Source organism: Stegostoma tigrinum, chromosome 31 (assembly GCF_030684315.1).
Source record: "Stegostoma tigrinum isolate sSteTig4 chromosome 31, sSteTig4.hap1, whole genome shotgun sequence".
In the NCBI taxonomy this organism is placed as follows: domain Eukaryota; kingdom Metazoa; phylum Chordata; class Chondrichthyes; order Orectolobiformes; family Stegostomatidae; genus Stegostoma; species Stegostoma tigrinum.
Genome location: NC_081384.1, coordinates 13,820,701 through 13,832,735, shown reverse-complemented (window position 1 = coordinate 13,832,735; position 12,035 = coordinate 13,820,701). Strand labels below are relative to the sequence as shown.

Sequence of the window (12,035 nt, the reverse complement as noted above, 5' to 3'; positions counted from 1 at the left end):
CTTGAAATACGATCCAAACTGTTCTTTCTTTAAAGTAGCGGATATGTTTACTTATGTTTCTTTTGCTCATAGACATGTTCCTAATCTGTATATGCATCTACCCACTTTTAAGTTCTTATAATGTAAATGTGTAATTTATTCCCACCAAAGTTTTGCATCCTTTCCTAATTCTTAACTCTATACATATTAATTGCATCAGTTGTATTCCAACATATTTTGAAATCCTTCCCAGCTATATGCTGGCCTTAGTAATTGACCTTAGTGGAGTTGGTTAGTTCAGCCAGATACTTTGTAATTCAGATCCTTGTTGAGATCACCATTAAAGTCTCCCCTATCAAGCTTACCCATGCCTGAGGTGTTGTGATCCTCAAATTCATCTTAACACCAGTTGTTTCTCTCCAATGAGAAAATAGCCTATGGGGATTTTCACTTCTTTTGCTTTTGATACTCCGTAAGTCAGGCTTCTCAGTTTTATTTGTAAGATGTGTTATGATTCCTATGGAGAGCAATAACTTGTAGAAATTTATTCAAATTTCCACTGATGGATTAGGAAGATCACGTGAGAAGATTTCAAGTTTGAAGGCTTTTATTGTAACAAATAAATTAAAAGCAACATTGGCTAAACACTATTTCAGTAGGCCACTCTAAAAAAAAGTATTTTTCGTAATTAACTTTAAAAAATTACTAATAGTCTCCAGCATAGTTACATTCTGTCTTTTAAGTATCTTTCATTCTGCAAGAACCGGTCCAAAGCTATTGTCAGCCCCTGATATCTTGCTTCCTTCTTCAGGTGTGATGATCTACTGAATGCCTGTGTATCAAGTTTTTTTTTTCGGAAGTCTAAATGCAGACTTGTATGCTTGTCTTGCCCATATGAGATTTAATATATTTGTTACTTTTTGAACTGCTAATTATCCTTTCACCAGGCTGGTTAAATGAGCTTGGAAAACGGTTAGAGATGCCATACACAAACAACTCAATTGGTGGCCCGTCTGTCAGAAGTGCCTACATTGCTGCCCTCTACTTCACCCTGAGCAGTTTAACCAGCGTCGGCTTTGGAAATGTTTCAGCAAATACAGATGCAGAGAAGATATTTTCAATCTGCACAATGCTCATAGGAGGTAAGTAACTTCGCTCCAGCCACACTTTTCTTCAACGCAAACATATGAAAGTAATAAGCAGGACAAAACCTTACAGTCCTTCAAACCAGTTTCACATATTTAACAGAAAGTACCCTGACAAGATAACGATGACACTCTACTTTCACCAGGCCCCATGTCCACAGCTGTACGATCTCCTGGGAGAGGGAAAAATACAGTGACAATGGAAAGATGTGGATGGGATGGAAAAGATAAATCTCTCAGATGCTGCTTGGCCTGCTGTGTTCATCCAGCTCCACATTTTGTTATCTTGGATTCTCCAGCACCTGCGGTTCCCATTATCTCTCAGAAACTGCTCTCTGAGCTAAGCAAGTAATCAGGAACTGCATAGGAAACTACGTGGTCAGATGTATTCATTGCTTAGGGATAGCAAGGACTGAAGTTGCTGGAGCCATTGCTAATCTATTCATTTAACACTTAGTGTGGTCCCTGCCCCCAAAAAGAACTGGCCTTGCTGCTTTGTGAAGGTGTGCTGTGAGTCAACACCCGATTGATCACTCTTTCACCAAGCTGTTATTCACAGCTCTTATTATCTCCTTTGGGTCAATATATGTTCTGTTTGGTTACATTCCTATGAAGCAGCTCGCGACATTTTACTATGGTACAGGAACTATGTTATTGCAAGTTGTTATTGTGGACATTTTGCCGCGAGGGTAAGACAATGAATAATTGATTTTATTATTCAAGGTGGGCTAAAACCATCAACTGCCCACAGAAACCTCTGTACTTTCTGACTGAAATGAATGTTAAAACATAGGCTGACATAGTAATCATATCTATCATATCAGTTAAGTTCGTCAGCTGTTAAACCAGCAAAGTAGTCTTGTGAAAATGTTGGGGAAAAGAGCTGTCAAGTAATGATGAGTTGGTTTTTGTTCTCTCCATTATAAATCAGAATTTAACTTCCTTTCACAGCTTTGTCTATTCCATTTTTCTTTCTAGCTCTAATGCATGCTGTTGTTTTTGGGAATGTTACTGCCATCATCCAGCGCATGTACTCAAGGCGCTCACTGTATCACACACGAATGAAGGACCTGAAAGACTTTATTCGAGTTCACCACCTTCCTCGACAGCTCAAACAGAGAATGCTGGAGTATTTCCAGACAACATGGTCAGTGAATAATGGGATTGATGCCAATGAGGTAAAATGTTCTGTAATTCTGCTCTTACATTTGTTGAGTGTTGAACCTTTAACATAGCCAAAGGTCCGTTTGCCAAGTCTGGTGTTCAGTTGTTCTGTGTTTAATTTCAATGCTCACTGCACTTGATTGCTTAAACCCAGGAGTGGATTTAGAAAAACATAAATAAGCCGTAGAAAAATTTGGCAGTGAGAGCTAGAAGCACAGGAATGCATGGAAACAAGCAGAATTAGGCTATTTCTTTGCCATTTAATCAGTCATAGCTAATTTATCACAATACTATTTCCTGCACTGCCCCTAAACCCCTTGTCATTTCTAATATGTGGAAATCTATTGATCTCCATTTTGAATAAACTCATCAATTCATCCTCCACAGCTCTTTGGGATTGGGAATTCCAAAGCTTAACCAGCCTTAATTCCTCTTTATCTCAGTTCCCCAGCCAATGGAAACAATTTTTCTGTGACTACCATGCTGAGCCTAATAAGAATTCTGTTTGCTTCAGTGATATCATCATTCACTCTTCTAAATTCTGGAGAACATAGGGCTAATGTCCAAAATTCCTCCTCACAGAAACATCCTGTCATCCCAGGAATAAGTGTGCTAAACATTCACTGGACTCCCTCTCTAGCAGGTGTAAGTTTTCTTAGTTGAGGAAACCAGAACTGGTTTTATTGATGTCCAAGGGACCTGAGTGTCCATGTTTGTGAATAACTGAAAGCTAACCTGCAGATGCAGGAAGTAATTAGGAAGGCAAATAGCATGTTGGCCTTTATTACAAGAGGATTGGAATACAGGAGAACAGGCATCTTGCTGCAGTTGTGTAGAGTCTTGGAGGCATTCCAGGCTGTGGTGTCTCCAAGACTCTACACAACTGCAGCAAAATGTCTATTCTCCTGTATTCCAATCTTCTTGTAATAAAGGGCAACATGCTATTTGCCTTCCTAATTACTTCCTGCATCTGCATGTTAGCTTTCAGTTATTTACAAACAATGGACACTCAGGTCCCTTGGTTATCAATAATTCCCAATCACTTCTCAACACACCCCGTCATTTACAAAATAGTCTTCATTTCTGTTGTTCCTACCAAAGTGGTCATTTTAAGTAAGCAATGTAAAGTGTTGGGAATAAAACCCTGTTACACACAGTGGGGAGAATGTTCCCAAATGTTTTTAAAATATGGGGAAAACATAAAAAGCTGACTGGCAAGCGAGAGTGAATATCTCGCCATTTCACAGGCCTCGAAACAGAGGCCAATGAGAGGTTGGTAGCTTCTGGATCCTAAAGTCTGCCCCTCAAAGCATGCCTCTTGTGGGATCCAGTAGTGAGAAAGTGAACTCCTGGAACGTCTTCTCCTTGCAGGCTGTGGTTCACTTGGAAAAAGAGGGTCTGAGACAAAAGCAGGAGCTGGCTTTCAGACACCATCTGCTTTGCCCTTAGCTATGATGCTGATTGCTCCAGCCTAAAGCTATTGGAGTCTTCCTGCTGTGTCCCAACTCAGCAGACAGTCACTGTAGGTTCTCAGTCAGAAAACCAGCCACCTATCTCACTCACCAAGGAAGCAGGTTACCAGGGAGGGAGTGAGATAAGGCCATAGATGACCATTAATTAACAGAAAGCCTAGAAAGTCACCAATGGACCTTCTTACACATCACTTCATTGTTGAGGTGGTGAGAATGAAGTGTGTTTCCAAACAGGACCAACTCACCGCATGATTTCTCTTTCTCATTCTATCCCTCACCTCCTCCTGGAAGGGAAAAAAATTGCACCCATGGAAACTAGAAAAGAGATCTTTGACCTTCAGGATATTTTTGGAGATATTAGCACTTAACATGGTCCAGCTAAATCTGGTGATGAATAATATCTACTGCACTAAACCCGGATCTTAGACTAACACTACCTTCCACATTAACACTTGAATTTAGGCCAGGGCCAACTACTGTCCCAGTACACCTCACTTTCTCTTTGCAATTTTGGAGAGTGAGATTGAATATAAGATATTGGAGGGTCTTCTAAGTATTGAAAGAACTCAGTGAAGGTTAGTTGTGCATTCACTTGTTCTGAGAAATTGATTAGTTTCTCAAGAAAAGAAAACCTTCTTCTAGACTGGATTAAGAATTACAGTGAATAAATGTTGATGTAAATTGATGCATCAATAGTGGACTACAGGCCTGGCTAACTGTGTTGCTGTTGTAACATAGAGACATGAATTGTAAAAGTCCATCAAACTGAGCTTATGTTAAAGAAACTTGCATCTCTTTCTCTTGTCATGATTAACTCTAATTGAAAACTGGCTAATCAAGTTAGTTATTTTTTGATATAGTGATATAATCATTGAATAAAGGCTTAAGGCCATGCATCAGCTCTATCCAATAGGTCATGCAGTTTAACTTGCTCCTTCCATTGCACTAATGAAAATCCTGAACCAGCCTCTCTGCGGTAGCATGTAGATTTGATGCCTCTCCAAAGTTGTGTGACTGAGGAAGCAGGAATTATAAACATAACTTGAATTACATTACTCAGTGATGTAACAGGTTGGCAACATAAACTGGACACAACATTGCACAATCTGTGTGTGTTCTTTGGTTATTCTTCTCAAGAGCTATATATAATATCTCTGAGCTTGCTAAAGAATAAAAGATAATGAATGTAAATGAATGACCTTAAGGGACAGGCAAGTTTGGGAGTAGGAGGGAAAATGATTGCACAGAAGTGTGCCAGGCTGGGACCACCCTAACCTTCCCACCTCTGTCTACATTAAAACCTTGGGGGGAAGCCAAATAGAGTGCCTCCTACCTTGTTGTCAAATGAGACCTTTAAGTGGTCAATTAATGATCTCACCTCCCTCCCCTACCCCAATACACACACACACACACACACATACCACTGGTATTGTATACAACAAGTAGCATTCAGACGAGATGCTGCACAGGAAGCATGAGCACAAACCCAGTTTGTTTGAGTGCTCCTGCAGAGGGGAAAGTATCTGTCATTGTTAGGCACAGAAAGAGGGACATAGCATTGGAAGATCCTCAAAACCACCCACCTGTGCTAATGTCCACCTCCAACACAGCCTCCAGTTTGCAACCTCTGTCCTGCCCTTTGTCACCTGTTAATACTGATCTGATCGTGTTTGCAATGCCTACAGCTACCACTGCACTCCCACTAGCACTGTCTGTAACGGAGTCAGTCTGCAATCAAACTGATTAGATTTTGAACACAGCAGGCCAAGCAGCATCTTAGGAGCACAAAAGCTGAGACCGGTCTAGGCCCGAAACGTCAGCTTTTGTGCTCCTATGATGCTGCTTGACCTGCTGTGTTCATCCAGCTCCACACTTTGTTATCTTGGATTCTCCAGCATCTGCAGTGCCCATTATCTCTGATTAGATTTTGTCAGGATTGGAGGGTCAGATTTCTGTCTCCAGTGTGCTGGATTCTGAGGAAGCCCCAATGTTAGACACTTATAAATTCTGCCAAATTATTGTCTTAAAACTGTTCTACATTGACATCTCGGAGATAGTAAGGACTGCTCATGCTGGAGTCAGAGATAACACAGTGTGGAGCTGGAGGAACACAGCAGGCCAGGCAGCATCAGAGGAGCAGGAAAGCTGACGTTTCAGAAAAAGGGTCCCAACCCGAAACGTCAGCTTTCCTGGTCCTCTGATGCTGCCCGACCTGCTGTGTTCCTCCAGCTCTACACTAAATTGACATCTGATTTCTTTAATAGAAATGATTGATGCACCAAAAAAAGACTTGCTAATTTCAAACTGTATCTTAAATTTAAACTATTGAGAGTGTGCATTGTGTTCTGTACATAGAAAGTAGAAGCAGGAGTAGGCTATTCAACCCTTCAAGTCTGTTCTACCATTCGATATGATCATGGCTGACCACTTAGTACCCTGTTCCCACTTTTGCCCCATTCCCTTTGATCCCATTCCCTTCGATCCCATTCCCTTCGATCCCTTTAACTCTAAGGACTATATCTTAACTCCTTTGTATGAAAACACATGCTGAGATTGATATTCAAATTTTCACTTCATGTTCTGCAGCTTTTACGAGATTTCCCAGATGAGCTACGTGCCGACATTGCCATGCACCTGAACAAGGAAATTCTGCAGTTACCCCTCTTTATATCGGCCAGTCGTGGGTGCCTGAGATCACTGTCTCTCCACATCAAAACATCTTTCTGTGCCCCAGGAGAGTACCTCATCAGACAGGGCGATGCCTTGCAGGCAAACTACTTCGTATGTTCAGGCTCAATGGAAGTTCTCAAAGACAACATGGTACTGGCCATTCTTGGTAAGAGCTGGCAGCATTTGCACTGAGTTTTTGGCTTTTCACATTCTATTTTATGCATTTTGCAATGTGGTCATTGGATGACCAAAAATGTAGGTTTTAAAGGAGAAGAGAGAAATAGAGGGGTTTAATATTGGAATTCTAGAACCTATTGAGCTTTCAGCGCAGTGAGTCATGTATACTGTTATAGAATATAAGAAGTTTCATTGACCTAGTTTTGGCTCCTTAAATATAGGTGTTCTTCAATACACAGAACAGTTTTGCAATTCTCAGTGTGTCAGCTTTAAGCAACTTCAGCAAACTGCTACTTAAACCAACCTGGAATTTGTGCCAACTTATCTCATTTTGGGCAGGTGTACAATGTTTAACATCTTGCATCAATGCTTGTAAACAATCTGCAGGAATTTAAACTTCACTCATTATTTTAATGATGGTCCATCATATTTCAGTTTTTATTGTCCCATGCTGACTGCTTTTTCAAGCTGGGTCTTCATATGTTGAGGGTGGAACTGTGAATGGTAACAGAAGTGCCATTGAATCACAAATTTTCCTGCAGTGGACACACCAGCAATGAATTATAAGATATTATGGGGCAAACAGAGCTCATTTGGCCTATTAAGTCTTTTTCTCCATGAGCAGCCTAGACTAATCAATCTCCCATTCTCATTCTGTAACTTTCAATATTTGCCTTTTGACCTAGTTTTCTTTCAAGAACCGTTTGAGTTTGACACATGGAACGAAATGTCTCAGCAAAGTGGCAGCAGACAGGACCAGATAAAGATTGATTCTGTGAACTGAGGGAATAGTGGAAGAAAACAGTCTTTAGCAGAGTGCAATTGTAAGGACAAACAGATACAGAGCATGTACCCATTTAAGTATTTTAGAGGAAAGATTTATTTTTGATTGCTGTGAGTATCTTTATATGTCTCAAACTTCCACCCAATAGAATTCCTCCCCTGCTCCAAACTGATAGACCGTACAGCAAGAGAGACAGCAGAGAATGTGTAGTTAGTGATTAGACAGCACTCACAGTGATTCACAGCTCATTGGGGAAAGAATGTGAGATAATTGATACAGATGACTTTTGCTGTATCTAATGCCTCTTACTGCTGCCTCTACCACTTCTCCCATTCTTTCTCAACTGACTTTATTGCTCCTGATGATTCTGAGTTAGCGATGACACCAATGCCTCTTCTGCTCCTTTGATTTTCTTGCTTCTGTTACTGCCTTCCTGCTGTTAGATTCACTGCTACAGAAGGTAAAAGTTGTAAATCTTGAGAAATGATACATATTGGTCTGACTTGCCTTGTATCCCTTAAAATAGAACACCAGTACCTTCATTCCCCAGTTTTTCATAACTGTTTTCTTTATTCCTTCTCGTGCTTCAGTAACTTGAGAAACCAAATGTCCCTATTTCAGCTCAGGTGGCTGGGGAGGGCGAGATGATTTGACTAGTAGTTTAGGGGGAGGCAGTAGCATAGTGGACTCTCACTGGCATCACTGGACTAGTCTATAAGATCCCAAGACAATGTTCTGGGAATGAAGACTAGAATCCCACCACGGTGAAATTTGAACGGTGCAAAAACTTGGAGTTAAATGCTAGTCTATTCTTTCCTTTAGGCAATCCTTACCTGCTCTGGCTTTAACCTGACTCCAGATCTGCAACAATGTTTTTGTTTATCTGTCCTCTGAAATGGTCTTTAGGAATGAGCAATAAGTACAGGTCTAACCAGTGACAGCCACATCTCATGAACAAGTAAGAACAAAAGTGGTGTCTTGGTGTCCATCGATTTTCAATTTGAAGCTTGCTGTTTGTTGTTGATGACTAGCTGCTAACCTGATTGGCTAAAGCAAAGGTGTCTCTTTCCAGACATATAGTTTAGCCTATTTAATATGTCTTGGCTGTACACTAAACAAATTTGGAGCCTATGTTATATGCTTTAATTCTATGTTTCATTGTAAAAACAAAGTTATACATTTCCATTATATGCAACATTTCCATTACTGTTTTGCTATTGGCAATCAGGAAGGATTTGGACTTGCAAAGAGCAGAAAGCAACATGCATTAAATTTGACACTTTACTCGTGTAGGTTGAGAGAAAAAAATGGTTCAATTACAGTGCCAGCTGCCAAAACAATTCAATTTGGATGACACAACTTGTTTCACATCCAATTAATTACTGTATTTTTTTGGAAGTGTAGTCTTCATTCTATGTGCAACTAAACAGCACCAGAAATAACAAATAAAATGAACAAACAATTGAACCATAGAATTCTGAAGAATTCCTTACTTATCTGCAAAATAGTCTCATGGAATCTTCTGCATTCCTTGAATGGCTAATAATTCCCAACAAACTAACATTTCTTCAGTAATATGTGAGCTTAGATTATTTGCACAAATCCCAGTGTGGGGCTTGAACTCACAAACCTTTGATTCCAAGATGCCAATGCTACAACAAGCTGACAAGTGTAGAGTGTGAAGAAAGGATGAGGCAAAATAATGATTGTTTGACTGTTATAATTAAATTCCATTAGTTTGCTTGATTAGAAGGGATTTATATATAAAAAGATTTTATAAGCGCACTGAGAAAACTGACGTAAATTTCAAGCCACAGCTGGTTTATAAATTTTTCAATCTTCATGGTTTTTCTTTACATCAAGTTGCAAATGTAGTCTCCTTAAAATGATGCTGCCTCATTTGAGCAGCACTGACCCTGGAACAGGTTAAGCTTCTGTCAAAGCACCAATCAGTTTGTTTTGTTTTTATGCTGAAAACCAGCATCAATATTGCCGCTGTTGCTAAGCTACAGGTTTATATAATATGAGTAGGAGAGAGTACTTTTGTTGAGGCTCTGTATATAGTAGGCACTGCAGAAACAGGAACTGTTGCCAGGTTTTTTTATTTGCAAACCCCTTCTAACTCATATTCAAATATTAAACAATTTGCTTTATTCTCTCTGAAGTAACTCCACAGAGGTCGGTATTCCGTCACTGAGTCACTGTTTATTTACACGTGGGGTGTCCTTGACACTGATGTAACTGCCTCAGAGCCAGCTCTCAGTGTGAGCAGAAGCCCTGACACTCCTGTTTATATCTGTCAGCCAGGACTCCCTGATTGGACCAGATTAACAGCCCCAATCAGGGAATTCATATTCTATGAGGTCCACCGGGCTGACCTCATTACAATCACTACACTCTCCTTTCAACCTTCCGGTTATTGCTGAAATGATCAAGGCAGCAGCTATTATATACTGATTCTGCAGTACTTTCCGTGAGTGAGGAGGTTGTTCTGAAGAAGGCTTTAATGATTCAAAAGCAACGTCAGGCAGGCAACAAATCTTGTCAGCATGCATGACTGAAAGACTGAAGTGAGATGTAATTTTCCTTGCAGCCCATGTAGATCTTGGGATTTTCTATTTGGTTCAGTCAGGTTTATTAGAAACAGACTAGGTCTTCACATCTTCACAATAACCTCCTGGGTGTTTGTAGTCTCTAGATTTGTGAAATAACACATTGATTCACAAAAAGAAAAATCTTTATTTGGTATTTATAATGAAAAGAGAGCCCAGAGGAACTCAAAATATATCACCTAATACAATGTTAAATTGACCAGTTTAGACAAGCTTTAATGATTCATACCTGTAAAAGTAACAATTGGATTGATAAAAGCAAAGTACTGACATAAATTAACAACTTTAAATAGACTCCTAACAATGATGATTTTGTGAAGTTTAAAATCATAAATCTAGACCATCAATTTTATTCCTGTTCTCGGTGAATTTGATGGATTTTGTTACAATCTTCAACTGTCGAAATAACAAATGTTGAAATAGCAGTTGTCACCAGTTCTGGTGACATTAAATTGAAACCTTTAGGAAGTAGTGAAAAAAAAACAGAATCTCATTTAATGCAGGATACTCACAGCTCGTAGGTGGAGAAACTTCTCAACCCATCCAGCCTGGATTCAAAATCAGCCTCCCATTGTGAAGCAATGCTGGTGTTAACCAAATGATTAATGCTCAATTGAAAGAGTTTCTGAAGAAATCCTTCATTCAAATATATACATTTTTTAAATTAAATAATCATTGCCTGCTCATCAGTCAGTTCATTGATCGTATATAGATAAAGTGAAAATGTGATCATGTACAGTCAAACCATACCGAGTTGAAAGTATGTTTGTGCAAGCTCAAACAGCAAATTGTAAGAAAATTAGAGGTAATTGTCTGACAGTCAGGTTTTCATGATTACCTAGTCTGAAAGTAGTTAGCTTAAGACTCTGGAAGAAAAATTAAAGTATTATTAGAGGGCTGCAGGGTTGGGAGGTAAGCTAAAAATACATTTTTCTACTCTGCTTTCACAAAGACATAAAGTCACATAGTCCTCCTGGACAATAGGGCTGCTGTCTTATTGGAGACATATGTCCAGTGGTGGTTTAACTGAGACTCCCCATTCCTCAGACAAGGAGAAAGGTTAAGAAGGAGAGCGCTTCATGATAACTGCAGCCATTGCAGGAATTGAATCTACACTGTTGGCATCACCCATCAGCTATCCAGTCAGCTGAGCTAACCAACTCCTATGAAGAAATATACAGTAATTGTCAAAATTAGGCTCCATTTTCTAAGGAAGTTTCAAACCTCCTGCTTGAGGTCTTCCATCTGATTTTCCAACACCAGGCTTTAACAGCAGTATTTTGTCACTGACCATTACTGGATACATCATATAATGTCAAGTAGTTTTGGTTAAATGTAAGAAAGCTCAATAAAGAAGAACTTGGTTCACAGTGAAGAAGGGTTGGGTCACCTCTCATTCTAACAGCATGATAAAGACTGGAAGTTCAACACATGGGAAGGTAACCAGGACACACATTGTTTCTCAAAATAACAAAGTGTGGGGCTGGATGAACACAGCAGGCCAAGCAGCATCTTAGGAGCACAAAAGCTGGTGTTTCAGGCCTAAACCCTTCTTCAGAAAAAAAGGGTCTTTTCTGATGAAGGGTCTAGGCCCGAAACGTCAGCTTTTGATGTGTTCATCCAGCTCCACACTTTGTAATCTTGGATTCTCCAGCATCTGCAGTTCCCATTATCTCTTGTTACTCAAAACATCAGTTCTACTATTCTGTCCAATCTCAGTGGTTTTGGCAAAGTGAAAAATACCAAATTTGAGTTTTGATTGAATTATAATGGTAAATAGAGAGGTGGATTGTTTGAAGCATCATATCCTGGTTTCACTTCTTTAACAATTATTTGGTGGAAATGTTTGTAAATATAGATATTTTTGGTGGTAGTGTGTTATAGGTCAGTGAGACAGCCAGTTATTGTAGCAACTGCATGATGCATCCTAGAGCTATGGATTGTGATGGTAGATGCTCCAATGTTCTTTCTAACACATGACAGACCAAGAATCTTGCTCTCTCTGCTGCCTGCCATTGATGTGGAAGAATTT

General features: G+C 39.7%; 1 protein-coding gene across 2 annotated transcripts in view; it reads left to right on the top strand.

Annotated features, from left to right (window-relative positions):
* kcnh4b (potassium voltage-gated channel, subfamily H (eag-related), member 4b) overlaps positions 1-12,035 on the top strand; it is a 185,631-nt gene that overhangs the window by 114,691 nt on the left and 58,905 nt on the right. For both annotated transcript variants that reach the window (XM_048560266.1, XM_048560268.1), the window contains exons 8-10: positions 927-1,121; positions 2,103-2,302; positions 6,347-6,596. In XM_048560266.1, coding sequence (XP_048416223.1) covers positions 927-1,121; positions 2,103-2,302; positions 6,347-6,596 — 645 coding nt within the window. The remainder of the gene's footprint in view (positions 1-926; positions 1,122-2,102; positions 2,303-6,346; positions 6,597-12,035) is intronic.